Source organism: Chlamydotis macqueenii, chromosome 4 (assembly GCF_036417535.1).
Source record: "Chlamydotis macqueenii isolate bChlMac1 chromosome 4, bChlMac1.mat, whole genome shotgun sequence".
In the NCBI taxonomy this organism is placed as follows: domain Eukaryota; kingdom Metazoa; phylum Chordata; class Aves; order Otidiformes; family Otididae; genus Chlamydotis; species Chlamydotis macqueenii.
Genome location: NC_141559.1, coordinates 82,872,495 through 82,895,898, shown reverse-complemented (window position 1 = coordinate 82,895,898; position 23,404 = coordinate 82,872,495). Strand labels below are relative to the sequence as shown.

Sequence of the window (23,404 nt, the reverse complement as noted above, 5' to 3'; positions counted from 1 at the left end):
TCAAGCTTCCGAGCAGGAAGAGACACTCGATGTCATCACGGACGACAGTTTTAGTAGGACTCAAAAACTTTTTTTTTTTTTTTTCTGACTTGCTGGATTCCAGTTCCCCCGGTGTCTGCTCTGCTCTACCCCTGCGCCCCAGCAGCCAGGCGAAGGCCCCGCTAGCCCACTCGCTTCAGGCCGGCGTTTTTTAGGACAATCTTTCAGAGGCTCACAGTTCGGCGCCCTGGTCCCGCGAAGCAGTGTGCCGAACGTTTCCCCTCCCAGCCCATCCAGGCTCTCAGGACGGACATGATCCCCCAGACAGGTGCTGAGCTCGGGAACGGCCTGCGATCCAGCCGGATGAAAAACAAACCGGGATTAGAGCTAACGAAACTCTTCTGTCGGAGCAGCAAAGTCATTTACTGAAGCTTAAGGGGAGTTAATTTTTTTTTTTTGGAAGGAAAAGGCGTGAATGAAGAAAGCGGCAAAGGTCTCGGCTGGGGATCAGCCCTGTGCCAAGCAAGGGGGAGGAACGTAAGCGCCCACCAAGAGCGGGTGGAAGCTGCGCGTTCCTGCGAGCAGCGGCACCGATGGAGCCGGGTTTCCTCCCCAGGCACCCCCAGACTGAACTCTCCGGTGTCTCCCACGCAACACGCGCTCTGAGCTCTCCTTTCCTCCTCCCCCAGCACCCTGCAGCGGGGTCTGTCCCTTACTCCGCTGCGGATTTGCCACAAATCCTCAGGAATGCGCTAACAACCTTTACCCTCCCGCTACGCAGGGGCAAAGTCAACGGGGAGCGGTGAGGGAGCTGCAGGCAGATCCGATCCCGCAGGGCAGCGCGGCCGCCGGAGCCGAGCTCCTGCGCGCCACACGGCTGGGACGGATGCGCAAGGAAGCCCAGAGGAGCTTACGCCCCCTCGGGCGCACCAAGCAACTGAGGCAGGGGCAATATTTGGAGAGGAACTCAAGGTAACCCTGCAGCACCACCACGCCCTGCAGCCACCGCGTGGCTCGGGGACCGTTAACGACGCTGGAAAAGATGCCGGAGTTGGACACCGTCATCCCGCTTCGGAAAATAAACAGATAAATGTCACTCACTGTCCAAGCGCTATCAGCACAGACGCTGTTGTCAATAACTCAGAAGTATCTAGGAACAGCTTGAACAACTTTTATTTTTTTTTTTAAAGTGCTTAAAACGTAAATAACAAGCTCTTTATAAACATTAGTTGCAACTATTAAAACACGAAACACACAGAACCCACCTCCTGCAACACGAAGTGCAGGGAAATCGACAACTCCGGAAACCCCGACACGTCTCTCTCCCGTTTTGGGATGGTTTTCCACCCCACCTTTACCCCACAGACCACGCGGCCGTTTCTTCACAGACAAATCGTAAGGCTGAGTCTACGTGACGCTTCGGTATCCCCGTCCCTTCAGGTTCGTTCCAGTTGAAGGACACGCCTTGGCGGTTCTTCCGGCCCGCGACTCTTGAGCTGGAAGGGCCAGTCGAGGCGAAAAATCAATCACTTGGCCAGAGTTCTTTAGAAGCAAGAAGCCCAGTCGTGGGCTGAGAAGAAAAGCAGAGCACAGCCGGGAGCAACAGCACCCTGTGGAAGACCTTGCGAAACAGCTTCAGCGTGGAAAGAGGGCAGGCGGAGAAATACAGAGCAGCTGTCAGGGCTGGGTTTAAACGGAACCAGTGAGAAGCTGCTGCTGGCCCGTTAGAGCTCGGCTGTCTGCTCGGTTCAGCAAGGAGCGACAGACCTCAGGGCGTTACCCCGCACCGACCAGAAGCGCTGCTCGCCTGTTTTTGCAAAAAAAAAATAGCTAAATATGGAGATCTGGGACATGAGCAACTTGAGAGCATTTCCCCCGCTTCTTTTTCTCTCCCCCCCCCCCACCCCCAGAGGAGACAACATCTCGGTCCTCAAAGCCATTTCCCTCTGGTAACTTCGAGGTTTTAACGCAAAAATTACACGGACCCCAGCGCTGCTGGGTGGCGTAGCCAAGCTCGCTCGCTCTTGTGAGAGAATACAACCTGTGTGGCGGGGAAAAAACCCCACGTTCGCGGGACAGCGGGGCGGGGAAACGGAGAACGAAGACGGAAACATCTTTAAGCTGCCTTTTCCTAAACATACGTCATCATTTTTGGATACCTCTGGACTTCAAAACACTCGAGAACAGACACGAAACGTGAGGATCGCTGTCACCGCTTGGTTTTTCCCGTAGCGCCCCGTCTCGTGTGCGACGCCGAGGTACCGGTGCCGCACCCCCGCCTCGGCCTTTGGCGACGCTCTGCTACGGCAAAGCCACGGCGAGAACGTTTTTGCTCCGGCCTCCTCCGGGATGGCGCGGGCTCCGGCGGCGGAAGGCGGTCTGGGGACTCCGCCGCAGCGGAGGGAGGAAGCACGTATTGCTGAAAAGGCCGTACACCCGATGGGCCTGCTGTAAGCTCTGAGATTATATATTCAAGTGCAAAACATTCAGGTTTTGGAGAGAAAAGAAAAAGGCAGAGCTGACTAAGGCAGAAGGGGGATGAGGGAGGCGGTGAAACGTGATGGAAGAGGAACGGGGGAAGGCAGGGAGGAGCTGCAGCAAGATCCTCGTCAACACTGGCACTTGCGCGTTGGGAGCACCTACGAGGCCGATCGCTGCCGGGGGAGAAGTCCCAGGGAGCGGAGAGCCGGCGTGAGATTTCGGCTCTGCGCCTCCCTCTTACAACACCCGCCCGAGGTAAAGCCTTCGCCTGCCCGTCGGCGGGGCTGCCCCTTCTCCCGGCCCTCCTGCCCGCGCCACGCTGCTCTTCTGACACCGGACTGCTTTCCGACTGTCCGCAACTCCTCCCTGCCCGCCTGGGGTCAAAGGGAGAGCTTCTACGCAAGAGATGTCCACCCAGGAAGAGAATCCAGTCCTCAGGCCAGAGGATCTTTTGATTTTCTAGGCAGAGAGAGGTTTCTGGTGCTTTCTAAATTGGGAGAGAGAGGTTTCTGGTGTAGGCTCCCTTAGAGCCTACACCAGAAAGTCCCCACACCTGAGACACAGAGGGAGGAGGAACATGAAGACGCAGGCAGAGAAGTGCGAAACCCCAGATGACTTCCTACCAGGGGCAAAGGAACTGAAGGCTCGCGGCCAGTATCTTCCCAGGTAACAAATCCTCCTTCTCCTGCGCCGGTCTGCAGGCTAACGATGGCCAAACGTCAATGACAGCAACACCAAATCTCCTTTTCAGCTCCTCCTCCGACAGATTCTCCAACCTCAGACTCCGCGCCTGACTCAACACGGGCTTCATCCAGCTGTGTTTTGTCTTGGAACATCTGGCTGCTCTTCCCCCGGTATCATCTCGCACTCTCTGCCTCCCACAAGCTGCCTGTGCAGCCCTCCCGCCGAAGACCAAAAGCGACCTGCGTGCAGGGGTGGGAAGGCTCTGCTGTCCGCGTTTAAAAATAAACTCGCCTCGCTCAGCTGAGGCAAACAGACGAGCAGGTTGCCCAGGATGGCTTGCGCTGAGCTGGGCGCTGGGTTTCAGAGCCTTTTTGGGTAGGAAACTGCTATTGTTCTGTTGCAAAAGGCACGATTTCTCAAAGTCATGGCATACATTGAAGCGAGTGAGGAGGAAAGAATAGGAGAGTTTTAAAAGAATCCAGTAACTTCAGATTTACAGGAGAGAGAAGATGCCTTACATGTCAGGACAGCTCAAGCCCCACGCCAACCGACCCTCCGCCGCGTGGGCGCCGTCTCTACCCAAAATCCTAGCGGAATGAGAGAGGGAGCGGCATCCTTTCTACATCCTTCCACAGCACCTCCAAATCAAAAGCTGCGCCCTACGCCGGCGCGGCCAGGAGCATCGCTCGCCAGCCTCAGGCTGACATGGCCTCCGCTCGTTCAGCTGGGTACATCAGAGGCCTTTAGACGGTGACTCAGCAGCAAGAAGCTTTCAGCTCCCGAGAGAGCCGGCCTACAACACCTACGGGTGGGCCCACGCCGCCACAGACCCGACGCTGGCGCGCGGACGCGATACAATTTGAGCGGCGGTTGGTACTAATAGTGGCTTAGCGGGGTCTACGAGGATTACTGAATTGCTAGCTTTGACGGCGAGCGTCCGGCGGGTGCCTGACCCAGCAGGATGTCATGCATAGAGGTGGCCGGGCGGTCAGACACCCTTCTCCGCACGCGAGCTTCGGTGCCCGTGGCGTTTTCCTGTTGTACTGAGAAAGGCGACACAAAGTCAGTGGCGAGGGACTGCCAGTGGAAAGCGATTCCTGTGGGCGCAGGAACGGGGGAGTGTAATACTGAGTAGAAAATTCAGCTGTGGTTTGTACATTCAGGACGGTTGGGTGATGTTTGAGAAGACCTCCCGCAGTACTGGTGGTACACAAACCATCCCTGGCCCTTTTCCCATAACACAAGATCAGCTTTGAGCTGGGTAACCGAGGCAGCATCGCCACTCTGCACGCACGCAGCGAGGGGATCGACGCCGCTCGCGGTCAGGCAGTGACGTCGGCTCAGCGGACCATAACATGCGGGCAGACGCTTGCTGAGTTTAAGCATCCTTGATGTCATCAACCAGTTCAACACCATCCATCAGCTAGGGTACACCACCTCAGAGGAGAGAGATGTGGAAGAGCAGCAGCAGCAGGACGAAGGCATGGAGGAGGTGGTTGGTTTCCAGCTCTCGAGTGTCCAGGGACCACTGGAAGCACTGGCAGGATGAGTGCCTGAGAAGAGGCCGCTTGGTCACAACAGGAACCTAAGGAGGCATCTGCCTCACGTTGGGAGGGCTCTGCTCCTCCCCACAGGGTGGGTGACAGCCCACCACCCTATAGTTCCCTGGAGCTGGGATAAGCGTGGGCTGGGAAGGAGCAGATAACCCTTCCTGCTAAACTCTGCGAGCAGAAGCCACTGGAGCCCTCTTGCAAGAGGAGGGGGGAGTGCAGGGGTGTTTGCAGCGTGTTTATTGGAGATGTGCTCTAGGCAAGTGACGCTGGTCTCTGGGGAGAGGTTACTTGGTCTTGCTTTCCCCCAGAGGGATCTGGAGGAGCGTGGGAGACTGTTCCATGATGCGCACCAGCAGCTGGTCAATGTAGTTCTCCAGTTCCTGGATGTGCTCCTCCTTCTTGCTCAGCTCCTTCTCTCTCTGCAGCAGGAGCTGGATGAGTTCGTCGTGGGTCAAGTGATAATACTTGGCTGACTGGTCCAGTACGGTGGGATCCTGTGGTAGAAACCAAGAGGAACATAAGTGAGTCGAATGAAAATCGCTGCTCCCTTTGGCGTTTGCGAGGTGCAGTAAGACCCAAAGCAATCGGTATTTTCTATGTCTGTCCTCTTTCCATATCACACGGGGATTTTGCTTGCCTCAGCATGCCAGCGTTTAAAATACAGCCAGGCAAGCGGTGCTTGAGCAAGGCTCCAGGAAGCACCTTCCCTCTGCCCCCTTCCAGGAGAAAAAAACCCTCCAGGCCTTCAGTCAGGCAGCTATCACATCCTCCACCCTGGACGTCTTGCGGATAACCAGGCATTCGCTCACACACCGTGCAATAAAAACCCCAAAACAAAGCAAGCAATGGGAGAAGAACAAAGGGGTGAGAAGGTCCAGAGGCCAGGTCATGGAGGAGGGGTGGCCAGCGGGAGGCTCGGCAACCAGATCAAGGATGTCGGGGTTAATATACGTGGTTCTGCTCCCACTGTAGCAGGAAACCCGTTCCACCTCCTCCAACACGAGTTTTCTGCACCCCTGTCACCGACTAGAGACCATCCCACGCAGGTGGGAACGCAGCTCTCACCTCAGCAGTGGGTTCCTACCTTTAACTTCTTCGAGTCTGTTTTCTCTGGGTGAGAGGACGGGGCCACGGGCTGGACGCTGCTCGTGGTGACCGTCTTCAGCTTCTCCAGGCCGTTGCTGAGAGCGGTGGTCAGGCTGGACCTATGCTGCTGCTTCTTCTCGCTGGAGACCTCTTGCACCACGGCGCTGATGGGTTTCACTGGGTGGGGACTAAGGAGAACAGGGGGGATGGACAGTTAACACCCTGCCGAGCTGGAGAGCAACGCTGCTGGCTCTCCCCGTGGGTTTGACGGGATGGGACCCACTTAACCAATCTAGTCAGCTCCACACAGCTAAATCCCGTGCCTGCGTTGCTCAAAGCTCATCTGCTGCCAGGAACGAGAGGAGAGCCAGCGTCCCGCAGAGCGGACAGCCCACAGCACTCTCCAGCACTGCTTCCACCCGGAGACAAGGAGGCCCAGGACACGTGTTCGGCCGAGATACAGAGCAGGTCCCCGTGCCTACACCTGTGCTGCTCGGTCTACAATGAGTGCTGTGGGTTGAAACTCCCGGCTGCCAGGCGTCGGCACAGCTCGGGGAAATTTAACCCGGGTCTGGTGTAACTGGGGGCTGCTCCATCCACTGCCCAGAGGGGCATTTTGCTGCCCAGGAGCCCCCAGGTCTGTGTCTGGGATCACTACTGACGGTTTGGGGATGCTCCTGCACCCCATCAGTTCCTGCGCTGCCTCAGCCCCAGAGCTGGACTCCACCTGCCTGGAAGACACCACAAAATTTCCCCCCACCCCTCCACTATGCAGAAGGGAGGGCTGAGGAGATGGTGTCTGAACGCCCCTTCTTTGTCAGTTCTGGAGAAATTACATTTTTCATGTATTTTTGCCTCACTCTTCACCCAAAATATTGTTTCTGGGCTTAAAGACAGTACGTTGATGGAAAGAGAAGTGACCTGATGCTACCTTCCTGCGAGGAACGGGCAGCCCCGTGCGCCGTATTCGGGATGAAAAGATCCCAAAACGCAGCCAGGAGCGCTGCGAAGCCTTTGCACTCATCAGAGGCAGCAGCCGCCCCGCCAAGGGTGATCATCCCAACCGCTCTGAGTCCGAACACCGCGGGGGAACGGGGACACCGGGCTCGCAGGAGCTCTCAAGCGAGACTGCTGAGCATGGTCTCTCTTTACACACGGGGACCTCAGGGCGGTAGTAGGACGGGTTGTGGTGGGAGGAACAACACCCACAGTCACTGCGCTGGGCTGCGGCAGACGCCTCTCCAGTCCAGCTTGTGCTGTAACCGCTCGACCGTGCGTTATTTCCATTCTGAAGGCAGAGCAGGCGGCTTTCAACCCTGCTCCGCGACAGAAACAACCGTAGCGTCACGTAAGGTTGATGGCCAAGTCCTCAAGGCTGGTGTCCTCGTGCCTTGTCAATGGTGATGGGATCAGGACGTACCGAGCAGTCTAGAAGTCCTCTTCACCCACGAGGATGCCTCCTGTCAACCCTTTGCTAGGAGAGGACAGCAACGGTAGCCACCGACCAGCTCCAACAAGCCAAAGGATCAACGCCCCTTGTCAGAGCTGTCCAGGCACGTGGACGTTCCCCAGGGTTCCTGGACACCTTGAAAGGATGGAGAGGGATCCCACGAATCCGAGTCCACCACAGCATAATGGGTTGGAGAAGTCGCTGTTCTGCACGTCAGCCTCCAGCACTCCCCAGCCTGGAGTAAACCCTTTACCAGCAGAGCTGCCAACGGGCAGCAGGACTTCCACCGTTCCTCAAAACACAGCGTCTGGGAAGGAGGACGGCAGGGGAGCCACTCACCACAGCCAGATCTGGAGACAAGCCGCCCCAAACGCCACCCTCGCCTCGTGCTTCCCCACAGCATCCCCACAGCCAGCGCAGAGACGAAGCCCGGAGTTCAGCTGCGGAAGCAGGACGCTGACACCCCGAAGCAAGGTGTGCAGGGCGCCGGCTGGCCGTCACAAACCCTCAGACCAATTAAACCCTCTGAAGGGGACCTCTTTTGGACCCAACTTACAGAATGGAAACTAGCACCAGCCTTGGGACACCAGTGGGAAAGCTTGGATGCATTTTGAAAGCAGGGGGACATTTCCCAGTGCAGGTCTGGTGTCAGGCAGCGTTCAGCCCCGCTGCCAATGGGAACGGATTCATTTCCACAGAGCCGGAAAAGATATTTAAAGAAAAAAAAATAATAATAAATCGTTATCCCATTCCTTCCCACTGAGAGGGCAGCGTGTGCAGGGCTCCCGCTGAGGAAAGCGGGGGCTCTCCCCTTCGGCCTCTCCTTCTGAGACGCTCCACCTGCGTCCCGCCCCGGGACGGTCGGCAGTGGGTACTTCCAGGGGAGCAGAGGGTGCTTCACGCCTCACCGCCGCATCTGAAGTCCTGACGGATCTGCCGAGAAGCTGGACCTGTCCCCATCCTCCGGTTGATGGACGTGAACTCGAGAGCAGGAATTCGATGCCGATAACGACAGCCTGCCCAGTCCACCACTGCGTCTCCGAGCGGACACATGTCTGCGATGGAGCCGAACGCCTTCGAGATGGAACGTCTCTGAGTGACGAGCGGCACGGCCCTGGCCCCTCTCTCCGAGCGAGCCTTGCTGCGCCACAGCACCGCTTCCGCCGACACTCCCGAGGTCGCTGCTGAGCACAGCGAAAAACCGGGGGCATTTCCCTGCGCAAACTCGGGAATTAAGCTTTTACCATCCCATTAAAATGCTTCTCGCAGACAACAAAGGACAAAAGCCAAGGAAAGCGGTCTCTCGTGGGTGAGCCGCTGTGCCCGCACCAGCACCCGGGGGCCAGACCTCCTGGAGAAAGGGTCTCCAGAAGGAAAGGGAACAACTGAACTCAGGATCAGCAGCTCTTCTCCTGGCCACTTCCCAAGCGCCAAGAGCTCCACGCGGATTAAATCCGGCACGGGATTTAACCCAAAACCTCGTTTTCGGAAGAGGATGATTCTGCTGCACCCCTGACATCAGGACGCACAGAGCAGCGTGAGCCAACACCACCTCGGCACCTGTGACGTCCTCACCCCGTCACCTACGAGCGCCACGACGTGCTGCAACAGTCGCGCATCCGAGCTCCAGATCGATGGGTAGGGAGCTGCACAACTGGGCTCCTCCGAGGCAGCGGAGCCCCCAGCGCGCTGTCAGGGGCTGTCCTTCAGGAGATGTGACCAGAGACCCTTCCCAGCAGTGAAGGCACCGTCCTGCTCATCCCCAAAGAGCAGAAGCGGGAGCATCCACACACTCCAAGCACCCACCTTACCCCAGCGACAACGGTTTGGTGGCAAGAGCCCTCCCTCGCTGCAGGAGAGTGGGGAACGATAGGCAAACGCAATCCCAACACGTGCTCTTCTGGATTCTGAATCCCCTGGCTGCATCTTCAAGAAGCTGTTCCAGGAGGGGACAACCTCCCGGCTGACCGTGAGCAGGCGGTGGCCCAGCCAGACCAGGCGGGAGGTGCTGGTGTCACACAGGGCTACCACTTGACTTGCCACCTTGAACAAGACGGCCAGCAGAGAGCCCTCTGGCCACCTGCGAAGAGGACATGGGACCCCACACCCAGTTTTTATCCCTCCCGAGGAGGGCACACAACCCCCATAACCCCCAGATTCTCAATAATCCACACCAGGTACCAGCTCCTGCTTCATCTAAAGGAAGAGGAAGACACTTTTGTCCCAGCTAAGCCTCAACGCCTGTTGTAAGTTTGAAGTCTTTCCTTTTTCCTTCCATCTTGGCCCTTTACACCTCACCTCTCTCCCCCCGTGACAATCGGTCACCTCTCCCCAGTCATAGAAAGCAGCGCAGAACCTCAGAGCCTTCCACCAAGGCCTCAGTAACTCTTCAAAACTTCTTCAATCGCAGCAGCGAGTATCCGAAACGTCCGCGTTTTACAGGTAGAGAAAGCAGAGCAGAGATGGGCAAGGACTTCTCAGGAGCGTATCTTGACAGCAGCCAGCACTGACGTGATGACCGGCTCTTAGGTCCAAGCCTGCTTTCCTCCCACGAGCCAGTCAGCCCTTGGATGGACGCACAGCCAAGCCCGAAGATGACTGCGAGCGTGAACTATCGACACCAAGGGGCCTGGGACCTAATTTTACCCTTTGGGATTGCAGGACACTTCTCTTTCCATGAACCGTAACAAACATCAACAAAATTCAGGAGGTTTATGTATACCCTCTATCTGCAAATTTTGAACACGGTTATCTGCTGGAGAATGAACAATTCAGTTAAGAACGATTTGAGGATCTGGCCTCAATAAAGGGATAAAAACCCCACCAAACCAGCTACCAGACCCATCTCTTTGCTCCCCAGGTCATTCTGCACGTCAAGCCCAGGCTCAAGCCAAGGAGGGATCCGCATGCAGAAGTTCTGCTGTCCTCATCCTCCTGCCCGCTCTCCCCCCAGGGCCGGGACCAACATAATTCTCAAGCCAGACAGGATTTGATCATTTCAGTGCCCCCATGAAGCTCCTTCTGTCGCAGAAGTGAGGCTGATCAAACAAATCACTGCTAGAAGACCTAGGTCCCCAGGTAAACCCTAAGAGCTTGATTCCTGATCCTCTGGGAAGACAGAGCCCATGACAATCTTCTCCTGCCCAAGCGGACCAGGGGAAGGCGGACCAGGAAAACCAGAGGAACTGAAGGACACAGAGCAAGACTCCATGCCCTAAACTCAGCATCTATCTCTGCTTCGTGGCATTTCTCCAAGCCCAAGACTGACCCGGGCGGAGGAACAGCCCCATCTTTCCTCTGATGCACCACCACAGTCCCCCCTTCCCGCTCCGATTTATCCATAAGGCTCATTCCCACTCGCTTCAAAACCAAAGGGCCTTTCAGCGGGAAGGAGGGGAGAACGGCATTTTGCCACCGCCCTGGTGAAAGGACTTTTTTTTTTTTTTTTCTGGCTATGGAGAGAAGAAGGTGTTTAGTACCTGATGGTTGTTTAAAAAGGAAAGAAACCAAAGCTGAATTAATGAAAAGGGAAGGGGCAGTAGCTGCGCACATGCCATGGAGGAACTCAAGAGAGCGTTAACGCTGGAAGCTCTCCTGGCAGACACCCGTTTTGCAAGCACAGGGAAGATGATGGAGCCAAAATTAGCAGAGTGAAACGTGGATGCAGTTCTGCTGCGGCTCAGTTTTCAGCCATGGCAGGGCTTGGATGCATCAAGCCATTTGTCCCAGTTCAGGGCAAACGCAGGACACCAGTGGCCATTCGTTACCGTGATCGGAGAGAGCCAAGGCTCCGAGCTGCTCAGGCCGGGCTCTCTGGGACCAGGGGAAGGAAGAGGACCCGCAGCAACACGTGGAGTGGCCTCCTTGGAGTCAGCGCAGCTGTGAGCTGCTGACGCTGAGCCAGGGTGCGCTTATCGGCCCCCCGCTAAGAGCAGAAGGGAGACAGGGTTCACCTCTACCGAATAACACACCCTTGGCCTTCCCCGGAGTGCTCACCTGGTCGTCTGCTGGAAAAAGGGCTTCTCAGCTGGCTGTGTCTCCCTGGGCAAAACCACGAGCGCTGAAGCTTGCGTGTCACCGGACTGCGGCAAAGGGCAGGGCTGGGCGGCTGCGCAGCGGCTGGTGGCGGCGGGGACCCCGCTGCTGCTCGCGGGGCACGCAACGGGGGAAGGGAAATCAAACTGTTTAGGGTTAGTCGCAGCCACAAGGAAAGGGGTGGAGAAGGCCAAGGGCTGGCTGTCATGCAGGAAAGGAGGCTTGCCTAGCGGGTCTCCGGGGAGGTTAGTGGGCCCGAAGCCTTGCCCAAGGGCTTCCTGGTGGAGGTGGGTGAAGCTGAAGCCCCCCTGCCCAAGCCGTTCGGGCAGCACAGCTTGAACAGGGAGGGGGTCTGGTGGCTTCTCCACAAAGGGATTGCTTGGGGCGTTTGGGCTGAGCGCCGGAGCAAAGGGATTTCTCGGGGCCGAAGCGTCCTGCTCGTGCCTCTCCTCCGCCCTATCTGGCTTCCAGAAATCGGCCTTCTTGAAGTCTATCCTGCTGTCTGCCGAGCGTCGGCACCGCGGCCCCTCGGGCTCGCTGGCGGGGGGGCTGCCCTGCTCTGCCTCCCGGGGAGGGCCGGCCACTGCCATGGGGATACAAGGCTCAGGCTGGCCTCCCGCTCGCCCCGCGGGGCCGGCCACCGGCCCGTGACGCCCTTCGCTGCCACCCCACGCCGGCTCTGGCTGGGAGGAACTCTCCGCACGCGCTAACCTTTGGGGTCGAGCTGCCTCCTGCTCTTCCAGAGCTGTCCAGAAGATTTCCAACTGGCCCGGGTCTAGCTTGGAAGATTGGTTTAGTCCTGACACACCGAGCTCCTCAGAGAACAGCTCCTGTTTGGAGGCCATCTCCCACTCTGCAGCCCCCGTCAGAGAGGATAAACCTGCCTGGCTCCAGCTCTCCTTAGCACCCGACCGGCCTAACCCGTCTGGAGAGAACTTCGATGAGCAAGTCTCAAACCGCTCAGCCGCATCCGCCTCATTCATCTCTGACCGGTCTTCCCCCAGAGAGGTGTCTCCTTTTGCCAGCTCGCTACCTCTCGCCTCCAAATTAGCCGCCAAGTCCGCAGCGGCAAACTCGGCATCCTCGGAGACTGGGAACTCATTTCCGGGCTCAGCTACGTCTGCTCTCGCTGCGGGCGGGCTGGGAGACGCCGGGACAGAGGGCTCGCCGCTCAGATGGCTCCTCGGCAGCTCCGTGTCTGCCTTCGAGCCCTCCGCGTCTTCCCCTCGCTCCTCGCCGCCTCGCCGCCCCGGCTGCGGGTCACAAGCATCCTCCTCCTCCTCACCGCCCCCTCCGCTGCCCGCGGCCGCAAACCGCCTCGGAGGTTTGGGGGGTGGAGCGGCCGAGCTGGCTGCCGTCTCGGCGCTCTCTCGCGCGGCCGTCCACGGAGAGAGGACGACGTGCTTCTCGCAAACGTCGGAGCTGAGTTTTACGCGGCTTTCGCTGGCCTCCAGCCGCATGCTAGCCTGGAGCCGGTAGACTGAAGTCCGGATGTCAAACGCTTCCTCCTCGCTACCAGCGCCCTGGGGGTCCGTCCCTGGCTCGGGGGCCACGGGGAACCGGCGCGCTGCCACGTCGGCGAGCACCCGCGGGGGCACGGCCGCCACGTTGCTGCCTGGCGGGGTTTCGGAGGCGAGCTCGGGGGCGAAGGCGCTCCTGGGCAACACGCAAGCGGCAGCACGAGATCCGCTTTTCGCCTCAAAGGCGCCTTCGCCGAGAAAGGCCGGCCGCGGGCCGAAGGCGCTCTCCTGACCCACGCGCTCCTGCTCAGCCGCACTTTGGGTGCTCTCTGCCAGGTCGGGAGCAGTTTCGGTGGCTATGGTCATCCACCCGTTTATCCGCGCACCAGAGGGTTCCTCCTCGTTACTGTCCCCTTCCTCCCTGGCGCTGTTTTCAGCCGTTAGTGACGCTGAAGCCTCTTTTTCCCCTGGATTTCCTGACGCAAACGCAGCCGTCCAAACCGTAGGCGTGCTGCTTTTCCTCCTCCTCCCCATCGACCCCGCAGACACAGGGCTCAGGACATCTTCTATCACGGTCGCTTCCTGGGTTGTGCTCACCAAGTTTGCCCCCACGTCTAAACTGGAGAAATTTGTCCAAGACCGCAGAGCTGCGGGCATTTCGCCGCTGATTTGTGAATCGGCCTTTTCAAACGCCTTCGTCCCCTTCTCGTGAGCCAGCTCGGCCGATCTCTCCGTTGGGCTGGCTGCATCGGAATCGTCGATGAAAGCCACGCCCTCCGCCACCACTGAAGCAAAGAAGTTCTCCTTCAGCTCTGGTTTGAGCCTGCTGGTCGCAAAGGCATCGAAGGTATCGTCCCACTCTGAGAGGGGAGGAGGGACGGCAGGTTTCTCGTCTGGAGGAGGAAGGTCTCCTTGTGACGGGGGAGTAGTTTCTGGAACGGGGACACAAACGCTTTTGGCTGGAGACTCCCTCTCCGGTTCTTTATGTCTACGGGAGGCAGAGGGACTGCAATCCTCAGAGGAATAAAAGCTCCCAGCGACCTCTGTTGAAGCATGTGGCCCAGACGGGAAACTAGAGAAAAAGTGAGTAGGTGAAGGAGAATTTAGTACCTGGTCAGCGAGGAGGTCCTCAAAGAAGGGATTGCTCTGCAGGGAGTTGAGGAATGGGTTGGTAGGGGACAAGCATCCGGACTGACTGTCTCCAGTAGCGGGAGAGAGGTTAGCGCTTGGCATGCTAGCGAGATGGGCTACAGCGGCAGCAGGAAACGGGGCAGGGGAGCAGGGAGGAAAATGAGAAGGAGCATCTGAGCTGGTTTCTACCTGAGGAGACACTTCCAGGCTGTGGAGGGAAGACAAAACAGTCCTCCTGGTTAATGCCGTGACAGTGCTGTAAGCATACACCACACACACCACAAACGCTTCGGTTCAAAGCAACGCAACGACCAAACACGTCCTTGTCTCTCTCGTTAGGCAGAGCAATGATTATGGAGTCAAGGCGTGGAAAGGGCATGCACGGCGAAAAGGAAAGGGCAGCCCTTCTTCTACAAGCCCTCCAAATGTCCCCTTTCTGCCTTAGCAAGCCCTGACACTCAGGTTTTTCCCACCTGCTGCAGCCCAAGTCCTTCCCAGTTTACCCCGGTGCCGTGTTCCTTGTTTAGCAACGCGTCGGGACGGCAGCGGGCGCGGCGCTCCCTCTCGCACAGGAGCGTTGCGTGGCTGCGGGCGGCCAAGGAACAAGAGCGGAGCAGGAGGGAGCACGTGACCAGGACGTGGCCCTGACTCCGCTCTTGGCTCTGCCCGGCCTCCCCGCACGCCCTTCATCACGTCACTGCTGGCCAGAGGTCCCGAGATGCCCGAACCCCCGCAGGGGACCCCGAGGATGACGGGATCCGGCACAGCTCGAATTCAAGACCGTCTGTCTCCTCCTCGCCCTGAATCAGGCAGGAACTATGCTGAGGAGCTACGCTGACCTATCATTGGGATTTCATTGATCTTCCTTTGGGAACTCCTCCAGGAACGAGCGTCACCACCCCCAAGAAAGCCTCGCCAGGCCAGGACTGGCCGTCTTGGAGGTCTTCACATCGCGAAGGGTGTGGTGTGGACACCTCGGGCCCCACCCAGTGCTCCGACTGCCTCGCTCCCTCCTCCTGAGCCCCCACCCCCTTGACTCAACCCTTCCAGGAGCAACCCCGTCCCCAGGATGGGAGCACCCGGCACCGGCACGCGCGGCTGCACTGCCCCGTAGCGGAGCCGGCAGGATTACCTCCTCCTGCGCTGGCCACCACAGCCAAGCTTCCGAGGCTTGGTTTGGGAGAAATACAGACATCGATCAGCCAGCACTAGGCACGTCAAAGTTTAACGAGGAATTAATAAAGGAATTGCTTGGCCAATACGCACGGGGTACGTGCGGCCCTGGGGCTGCACCGCGGTATTTCCTCGCCTCACACAGCTGCTGGTGGGGGTCACGGACGGCACTGGAAGATCTCGGCCAACGCGCTGTCAAAACGGCCAAGTTGCTCGAACAACTATTTTCATCCGTTGTTACGGAAGCACAAAACGCCTCAGACACATCTCAAAGTGCAAAAATGCCATCTTGAGGCAAGAGTTAGCGACGTGTGAAGATGCAGCCAGCGTCGGTTGCTTTCAAAACCGGCGGGGTTACGGCCTTGGACCACAAGCGATGCACGGACAGGCTGGAGCCCGTGCACACTGCAGCAGCGGGGCAGCACCCACTTCTCCCCACTCCTGGCAGCTTCAAAGCCCTCCTCACACGTCATCTTCTGAGCAGCTACCTTGGAAAGTGCCACCAAAGTCCACCTGTCCTGGTTTTTTGGTAGGTAACACACACAGCAAGCGCCCAGCACCCATCAGACACTACGCCAGATACTACTTAGCAAAATTAATAATTCAGGCACAAAAAAAGCTCCAAAACCTTCATTTCCACTCAAACCTGCAGCTCAGTTGGTGCAGCAGGCAGAGACAGCTCGTGGGTGCCCTCTCCTGCTGTCACTGAGCAGCAGTGGTGGCCGTGGCGCAGGTGCCCATCCTTGTCCCCGCGCCGCCCGGCCGTGCTCCTCTGTGGAGCTCCGCTGGGACCACCGGCGCGTGGCAGGGTGGAAAACTCACTGCGGGCAGCCGGGCACGCACCTCCAGAGAAGATAACCGAGCAGCCCAGCTCTTCCTGGGTGCGAGCACAGAAAACCTCCAGGAGAAGCGATGGGAGAAGCTGATGGAGAAGGTGATGGACCTTTAGGCACAAGCCACCCCAGAGACCAGCAGCCTCTCTCCGCTTGGGAGCCAGTCTCTTCAGGAACGTTGTCACCGCTGTTTGGTGCTCGCCACCCCGAAGGTCTCAGGGCTACGGCTCGTATTGACGGAGTCCCTCAATTCTTCTGGTTTTCCGAATGCAGAAGGTGCAGACAAATGCTCCCGTTTGCTGCCACTTGCTGCAAATTGACCTTTTCTCCCTAATCATCCTCCAATTTAAACTCTCCAGAAGAGCAGCACAGCTGCCCACGATCCAAGGTCCGGTTGAGTGACTTCACAAGATCCACAAATGGGGCAAAACACGGCAAATTTTCCTTTCCAGCTGGAGAGGGCTGGTGGCGAGGTGCAACCCGAAACACCACGATCTCAGGGTGGCTGCAGACAGCACACGCCGCTGCCCAACCTCTGCTCGCTCCTGCGGTTGCTCCTTCTCGCCGGCGTTTGGTGTTGAGTAAGAGCAACCCAGGCCTGATCCTCCAGCTCTGCTGGGCTCCAGCACTAAATAGCTACAGAGCATTCATCAGCTTCAGGCTCCTAATGAGTGCTCGCTGCTAACGACCTTCACAGCTGCAAGAAGGCTGAGTGGCTGAAGTTCCTTCCTCCTCCTCCTCGCTCAGGGGGCTCATGACGGGCAATGCCCCAAATTGCACCCATCACCACCAGCGCAGGAGGAGGAACAGCTTCAAGGTCTTCAAACCCATCCGAGATGACCCCGTCTTCCTTCCCCAAGTCCTGATGGGGCTCACAGGGTGGCGGCCTTGCTGAGAAAGATCGGCTCTCGGCGACGCCAGCCACCTGGTCCCAGCCCCAAGCGGCTGCCCGCGTGGTCTGGGCCACCAGGAATGGGGATGGTGCCTTCAGCAAGCCCCTGATCGCCCCATGCCCGTCGTGACCTACGCATCGGTGTGAGGACGCAGCAAAATGAAGGTTGCACTTTGCCTGGGAAACAAAGTGTGCGAAAACAAATATTTTCTTGGAGGGAAGGAAACCAGAAGCAATGCAGCTTCTGGCTCTGGCACAGGAGGACCCAAACCTCTTCCCTGCCAGGCAGCACTCACGTATCCACCTCTCCCAACATGTGCAGCCCAAGCCAAGCTGAAGGCATAAAACCAGAATTTAAATCCATCTTTTTTTTTTTTGCCAGATTCCGGTTTTCTTCCTCCAAAACCCTCTACTGAAGTCTCCTTTCCACTCCCCATCCCCATCCCTGCTGGGACGCACTGGGGCTCGCTCCGGGGCTGCACAGACCGCTCTCAGCCGCAGACTCCTGGCGTCTTTCCCCCGGGTTCTGAAAGCACCAACTGCACCGTCATCGTTCAACCCTTCTCCTCAGGATAAGCGTCCCCTGGTTTGGTTCGCAGCCCGGCGCTGGCAGCAGACCCGCTCTCCCCACAAAAAGCTCCCTTTCCCCTCTCTGACGAAGGATGCTGGAAGCGCTCAGCGCAACAAGGAGCCGAGGACGGCGTGTTCCTCTAGAGGGAAACCTCCGCTTGCGGCAGCCTGGTGGAAGATCTTTGCTGCATCGAAATGCTGACTCACCCTCCTCCTCCTCCTCCTCCTCCTCCCATACCCCAGCACACAACTCCGCCAGCCAAAATAAATAGCGGGTACCTTTCTGCCCTCGTTTATTTGCTTGGCAGCGCTTCACAGATGCGTTTTAGCCTCTCAGCAGAAAATAAAATAAAATAAAATAAAATATTGCTGAGCAACCCCCTGACGGAAAGTCTATTTGAAACAGCTTGTTCAATGCAGGGAGATTTTTTTTTTTTTTTCCTCCCTACAGATCACAGCTTGAATTTCAGGCTGAAGGCAGCTGCCCCAGCTCCGCAGTCGCAGCGCACCGGCCCCCAGCCACCGCAGCCCATCTGCAAGAGGGTGGGTGACTCTGCACCGTGAAGATAAAGAAAACGGCACAGGGGCTGAAAAAGTAGGGGTTTGGGGAGGGCAGGGCTCGAATCCAGCCAGAACGTGCCAAGGTGCAGAGCTGCGCTGAAGCCCAAGTGGAAAATCCCCCTGGATCCAGGGGAGTGCCCCGACCCTACCACTCACAAGCTGCTTTTTGCATTTCCCCCGTAGACAAGCACGCAGCCGGGCTTCGCTGCGAGCAAGCCGACGAGGGTGGAAAACCAGCAGGACCGGTGCGCCGGAGGCCCCGGCAGCAGCTTCAAAGCCTGGCAGGGATAAGGAATTTCCTCCCACCAGCGCAAGGAAGGCTGGCACGGCAGGATTCGTGCAGAAAGGGGCTTGGGAAGAGATGGGTACGGCAGCCCGGGATGTTTTTTTACAGGGTGGGAAGCCAAGTGGGAAGGAATTGGAGAATATATGCAAACACTGCTTTTAAATAGGAATTTTGGAGGTGGGAGCAGCGGGTTTAGCTGGCTGTGCAGTAACTGCTTTGCTTCCCCTTGCTCCTCACCTGCCCATCATCCTGATTAAAACAGACAAGTCCTGCTTTACGGAGACTCGCCACCAAAACCAAAGGAATAATAATAATAATAAAAACCAAGAGCAAGAAATAGGATCTGGGCAGTAGGAGCAAACTCCTAACCCCAGTACCCGCTTTTAGGGGTGACAGCGGAGTGGTGCTTTACTGGGACAGCAAACAGGGCCAAGCTGGTGCCAGCTTAGGATGCGATTCACCCTCCCGCTTCACGTCCGTCCCTGGGAGACGCGGGCTCAGCAGGCAAAAGGAAGGCAGAGAGATCTGAAGAGCCATTTTTCCCCCTCGCAGGCTCCCTGTGCCCCTTGTGCCAGGGATCATTTTTACCCCGTGGCTGATGCAATCCCAACGTGCAGCTTTGCAGCTCGCGTGGCTACGAGACCCGCGCCAGAGCTGCGACCCTGACAGCTCCCGCGACGGACTCATCCGTGGCATCACCGTTATCCATGACGGCCTGGTTCTCACGACACGGTGCTCCTCTTCGTCACATTCTGCTCTGAAAGTCCCCATCAACGGCGCTTTGGAGGGGGCTGTCGCACACATCGGTGGTCAGTCCCATGGACAAGCTCACCCGGTCCACCTGCACCGCTCCCCACTGCCAGCCCGTCCGAGGTCCGTGCTCCAGTCGTTCAGAACCTTCTTCCCGTTTCCAGCATTCAGGAAATGGACTTTTTAGGAGTACGGGATGAAGAAGAAGGAATTCCTGTCAATATTTGGCCTCACTGCTGGACATAAGGGTATGAGCTACGGAGAGAGGAGTGACTTTAACCCCCAATGGCACTAACGCAATTATTTTTACAAGGGGGAGCGCAATTTCTCTTTTTTTCCTACCGCCAAGCGTGAGATGCAGCCTCATTTTATCATCCCGATTCACGCTGCAGGAAGCGGGACCTGTGGAGCTCTGATAACATTGTGGGAAACCCTGAAAACAGTTAAACCAATTGTTTTAGCCCCAGGCCTTGCCTCAAATAAACCCGCTGAGCTTCTTCCTTACATACAACCCTTGACCACACAACCTTAGTAACAACAAATCCCAAACAGTCTTTTATTCAGAGCAAACACTGTCGTCCTACAGCTTCCATTCAAGCCAGTAGGCACCAGGGATCAGCAAAGCCGGGAAAAGCCCAGCCTTTGGGACCTGCTTCCCCGTCAAGAGTCAGCAAATAAACCTGTAAATAAAGGCTGAAGGCAAAAACCGCCCGTAACCAAGCTGCAAAGCTTTTTATAAAAGTTAAAACCAGCCGAAAGCCAGCGGCTTCCTTCTTTCAGCAAGGGTGTGGTTTTGCGAGAGCAAGTGGTTAAAGACAAGCTGTGCCGAACTTGTCCTAGCTGCAGGCTAATTTAAACCTTAAACCTTTTAACTAATCACAGCTCGAGTTTTTTTTGGTCTTGCAAAGGTTTTGGTGCTCTCTCCCCACGTTCAGCTCCGGGTGAAACTTGACCCATCCACGGCGGGCGAAAAGGTGAGGAGATGCCGCTTGTTCAGCTGACAGGAGCCGCAAAGCTGAAGCGTCCGGAATCAGGAGAGCGGGACGGAAGAAGCCCTGTCTGCAGGGAAGTGAAAGACTTCAACCTGCTCGATTCAGAGGCTGGTTCTCTCTACAAAGCAAAGGTTAAGGTGTCTTCAGCTCCAGAAGTTACAGATAACCGAACAGCTCCTCCAGATGCAGGTGGACATCCATAAAACTCCCACAGCACTGCCGACTTTCCAGTCGCACGCTTGAGACACCGCACGCCTTTGGTTATCACAAAACAGATGGCACCAGCCTGGACGTTCCACCTGACACCATCAAGACCTATTAAGCTCTTCAACAGCTTTGACATGAATCCATGGCACACTCTGCAAGGTCATTCAGTGTAAGGAAGGAGAAAAAAGTCAGAAAAGTTAAGAGCTCTGTCTAATCACAATAAGCAATGGCGTTGTAATTAATTGTCAGAAAAAAATGACGAAGCAGAAAAGCCAGAGTAGAAACAGTCCATCATCCCGGTGATGAGGGAAAGGCCACTTTTGCATCAAATGAGACTCGCTCACCATCTGGCTGGGCCCCAGAGGTGCTCATCTACCCCGGTCCCCGCAGCCCCAGCCGCTGGCCTTCCCCCTCGCAGCTCTAGCGCTTCGCCATCCTCCACGAGCGACTTCTCCTAATGTCTGCCTTCAACCTCCCTTGCGACAGTCTAAGCTCGTTACTTCCCATTTTCAAACTGCAAACTGCAATTCAAGCCCGCTCAGATGCTTATAAACACCCCAAAAGGGGTCTCTGGGAATTTGTTCCCTCCAGCCCGTGCCGCTTCGAAGCGATTCCTATTTTTGGGGGGAGGAAACCCCAGCCGGAGGAGCTGCTGTCGCCACGGCTCATCCAAGCTTCTCCTTACAAGACAGCCGTCTGCGGACGGGGTCCTCGGCGTGCCACGGCCAAGCGACTCGAAGCAAAGCTTAGCTTGAAATTAAACTGTGAGCACCGAAGTAGACCAAAAAAACCACAGAGTGAAAACTCTCTGGGAAAGGAATAACGCTGGGAATGGGTCCAGCAGCTGTCATTTTTAAAAAAAAAAAAAAAAAAAACCAAAAAGGCAGAGGGTTGTTAGAAACCGACAGTGTTTAAGGGCACCGCTGCGCGCCCAGCGATTATCCACCGGGTCGGATGCTACAGGCGCTCGGGAGCCAATTTGCAGGCAGAAAGGAAAGACCCGTACGCAGGAACGCAGCCCCAGCAGCCCCAGGACCTCGCGTTCGCCTCCCCCGCTGCCGGAGCGGTTCGAAGACAGAGCGCCCGCATCCTGCCTGGCCATTCCCTTCCCCGTCGCCTCCCCCGTGCGAGCCGGGCTTTGCTCCCCGGCAAATTTTGGGGGAAATTGCTCTGGGCTTTGTGAGACGGGGTATTCGTGACTCAGGGGAGCGGCTCCCCTCCTGCCTCGCTGTGCCCAGCTCTGCCCGCGCAGCTGGCAGCGCCGGCAGCGGGCGGGACCGAGCCTTACCAGCCCTGGCCGCTCCCATCCTCGCGCCGACGGCACGCACTCCTCTCGAGGGGCCGCAGGACAAGGACACGTGGCCTTCGGTCCTTGGGAAGGGGGCTGGCAGCACATTCCTGCCTCCCGTTGGCCTTAAAGACCACAACGTCTTCTCGGGAGGGCTTTTGGAGCTGCCCCTGTTGCGAAGCCGCGCTGAGCGCTGCGCTCACCCCCTCGCTTACGTCCGAGCAGCGCTTTAAAAGCAGTTTAACCCGTGTGGGAATCTGGTCAGGCTGAATAAACCACGCGCACCCTCCTCATTAGAGGCGGCTTAGACTGAATTAAAATCCTTCTGCTTAATAAATTAGGTTAAAGTCAGCCCAGACGAGAAAATCAACCCTCTAGATTCAACCAGCTCTCAACTGCCGGTTATTTTCTCTGGCTGCTTCTAACCCCGTTTTCTCCCTCTTGCTGAGCAATAACACCGCACCGGGCTCTCGGTCGACCTCCGGCCCCCCAGCTCACCTGCCAGAGGCAGGATGGACGCGGGTGACGCCCCGTCGCGACAAAGCCCGCAGAGAAACAGCACGAACGCCACGTTTTGCGTGCCACAAACGCAGCGGCTGAGGATTTGGAGGGATGAATCATCGCGCGAAAGCGAGAACAATTAAGAGATTCATAATTGGGAGGAGGGAAGGCTGCGGGGGGGATGGGAAGAGGAAAGAGCAGGGCTGCGATTAGTTATGTCAGAAATATTAATAATACCTTGAGTTACCGAAGTACCTCAGTGAGACCCCCAGGCCAGACCACGCGGAGGGAAACGTCTCCCTCTCCGGGAAGGGGACCCCTCCCTTCCCCAACCGCGAAACACAGCCCGGGAGGGCAAACCGAGTTGGTTTGCGGCAGAAGCCAGGGGAGGGTCCAGGAAAAATCGCCCTCCCTGTGAGATATTTAAGACCAAGGAAGCATTTCCCCCGCTACCATCTTGTCTGGGCAATGGGGGCCGGTCCTGCGCTGATGCTGGGGAGCGTTCAACAGCGCAGCGCCGAGGACAGGAGGCTGGGGCAGGTGGTTAACGGCCTAGGCGTCAACACAGCCGCTTCACTGACCTGGGTCTCTGAGGGGACTCCTTGGGCTCCTTCGAACCGAACCAGCCGCCGCTCTTGCTCCTTTCGTTCTCCCCTGCCGTCGCGTGGACGGATGAGCCGTGCGAGGGTCCCACTTTCTCCCCCTGGCCTTTGCTCCCCGCGTCGCTCTTGTTGCCCCCGTGGTGGAAGAGGCCACCCTTCGTTTTCTTGTCTTCCTTCCTCGTTTCCTCGGGCTGTTTGTCCTTCGTCGTCTCCCTGGAGAAGACCATGGGTGTTGTGGCTTCAGTCGGCTTGTTCTCTAAGCGACTGTTCTCTTCCATCTTGGCTCTGCCCAGATGGTTACTGAGAGTGACGGATTTCGTGGAGACCTTGAGCTCTTCTTGCAAGGCCAAGGTGGGAGGAGACGGGATGAACCTGGGCTCGTCTCTCTGCTGCACCCTCTCAAAGTTGCTGACCCCCCAAGGCACCTCGTGGGAGTCGGGATGGAGGGGGGTGAAGCCGAAGCTCTCCTCCTGCCGTCTGGGGACGCCGGGCACGGACAGCGGCGCAGAGCTCTGCGGGACAGACACGGGGCTCTTTGGTGCGGGCTCGTCGCTGTAAACGTGGCTCCCATTGATGCAGAGGGAAGATCGGGACACGGGATCGTTCTTTGGCTTCAGGCTTTGGATTGCTTTGGGCTCCAGGACGGGGCTGACTTGGGAGACGTCGTCACTGAATGCTCTCTTGTGGGTCAGCTTTGGAGATGGCAAGTAGTCTTTCACTGGGGGGAAATAAAACACAAAACAGAGACCATTTTTGTAGCAGGCTCAGGTAGGACAAGCATCGTTATCTTCTACTTGCAAACAATACGGAAGTCTGTGAAATCATACCGGCTTTCTCCCTCCCGGGCTCTACTGGATCATAATTAAGTTACTAGAAATGCAAAGCACGGG

General features: G+C 57.3%; 1 protein-coding gene across 3 annotated transcripts in view; it reads right to left on the bottom strand.

Annotated features, from left to right (window-relative positions):
- Positions 1-1,128: 1,128 nt before the first annotated feature.
- The window catches only part of RAB11FIP5 (RAB11 family interacting protein 5), a 36,730-nt gene continuing 14,454 nt past the window's right edge, over positions 1,129-23,404 (bottom strand). The window contains exons 3-7 of one of the 3 annotated variants that reach the window (XM_086747887.1): positions 22,494-23,232; positions 11,980-13,800; positions 11,230-11,376; positions 5,782-5,971; positions 1,129-5,191 (exon numbers count right to left, since the gene is read on the bottom strand). In XM_086747887.1, coding sequence (XP_086604013.1) covers positions 4,982-5,191; positions 5,782-5,971; positions 11,230-11,376; positions 11,980-13,800; positions 22,494-23,232 — 3,107 coding nt within the window. In that variant the 3' untranslated portion in view covers positions 1,129-4,981. Of the gene's footprint in view, positions 5,192-5,781; positions 5,972-11,229; positions 13,801-22,493; positions 23,233-23,404 lie in introns of all 3 variants that reach the window. The other 2 variants (XM_086747886.1, XM_086747888.1) reach the window with 2 other exon arrangements.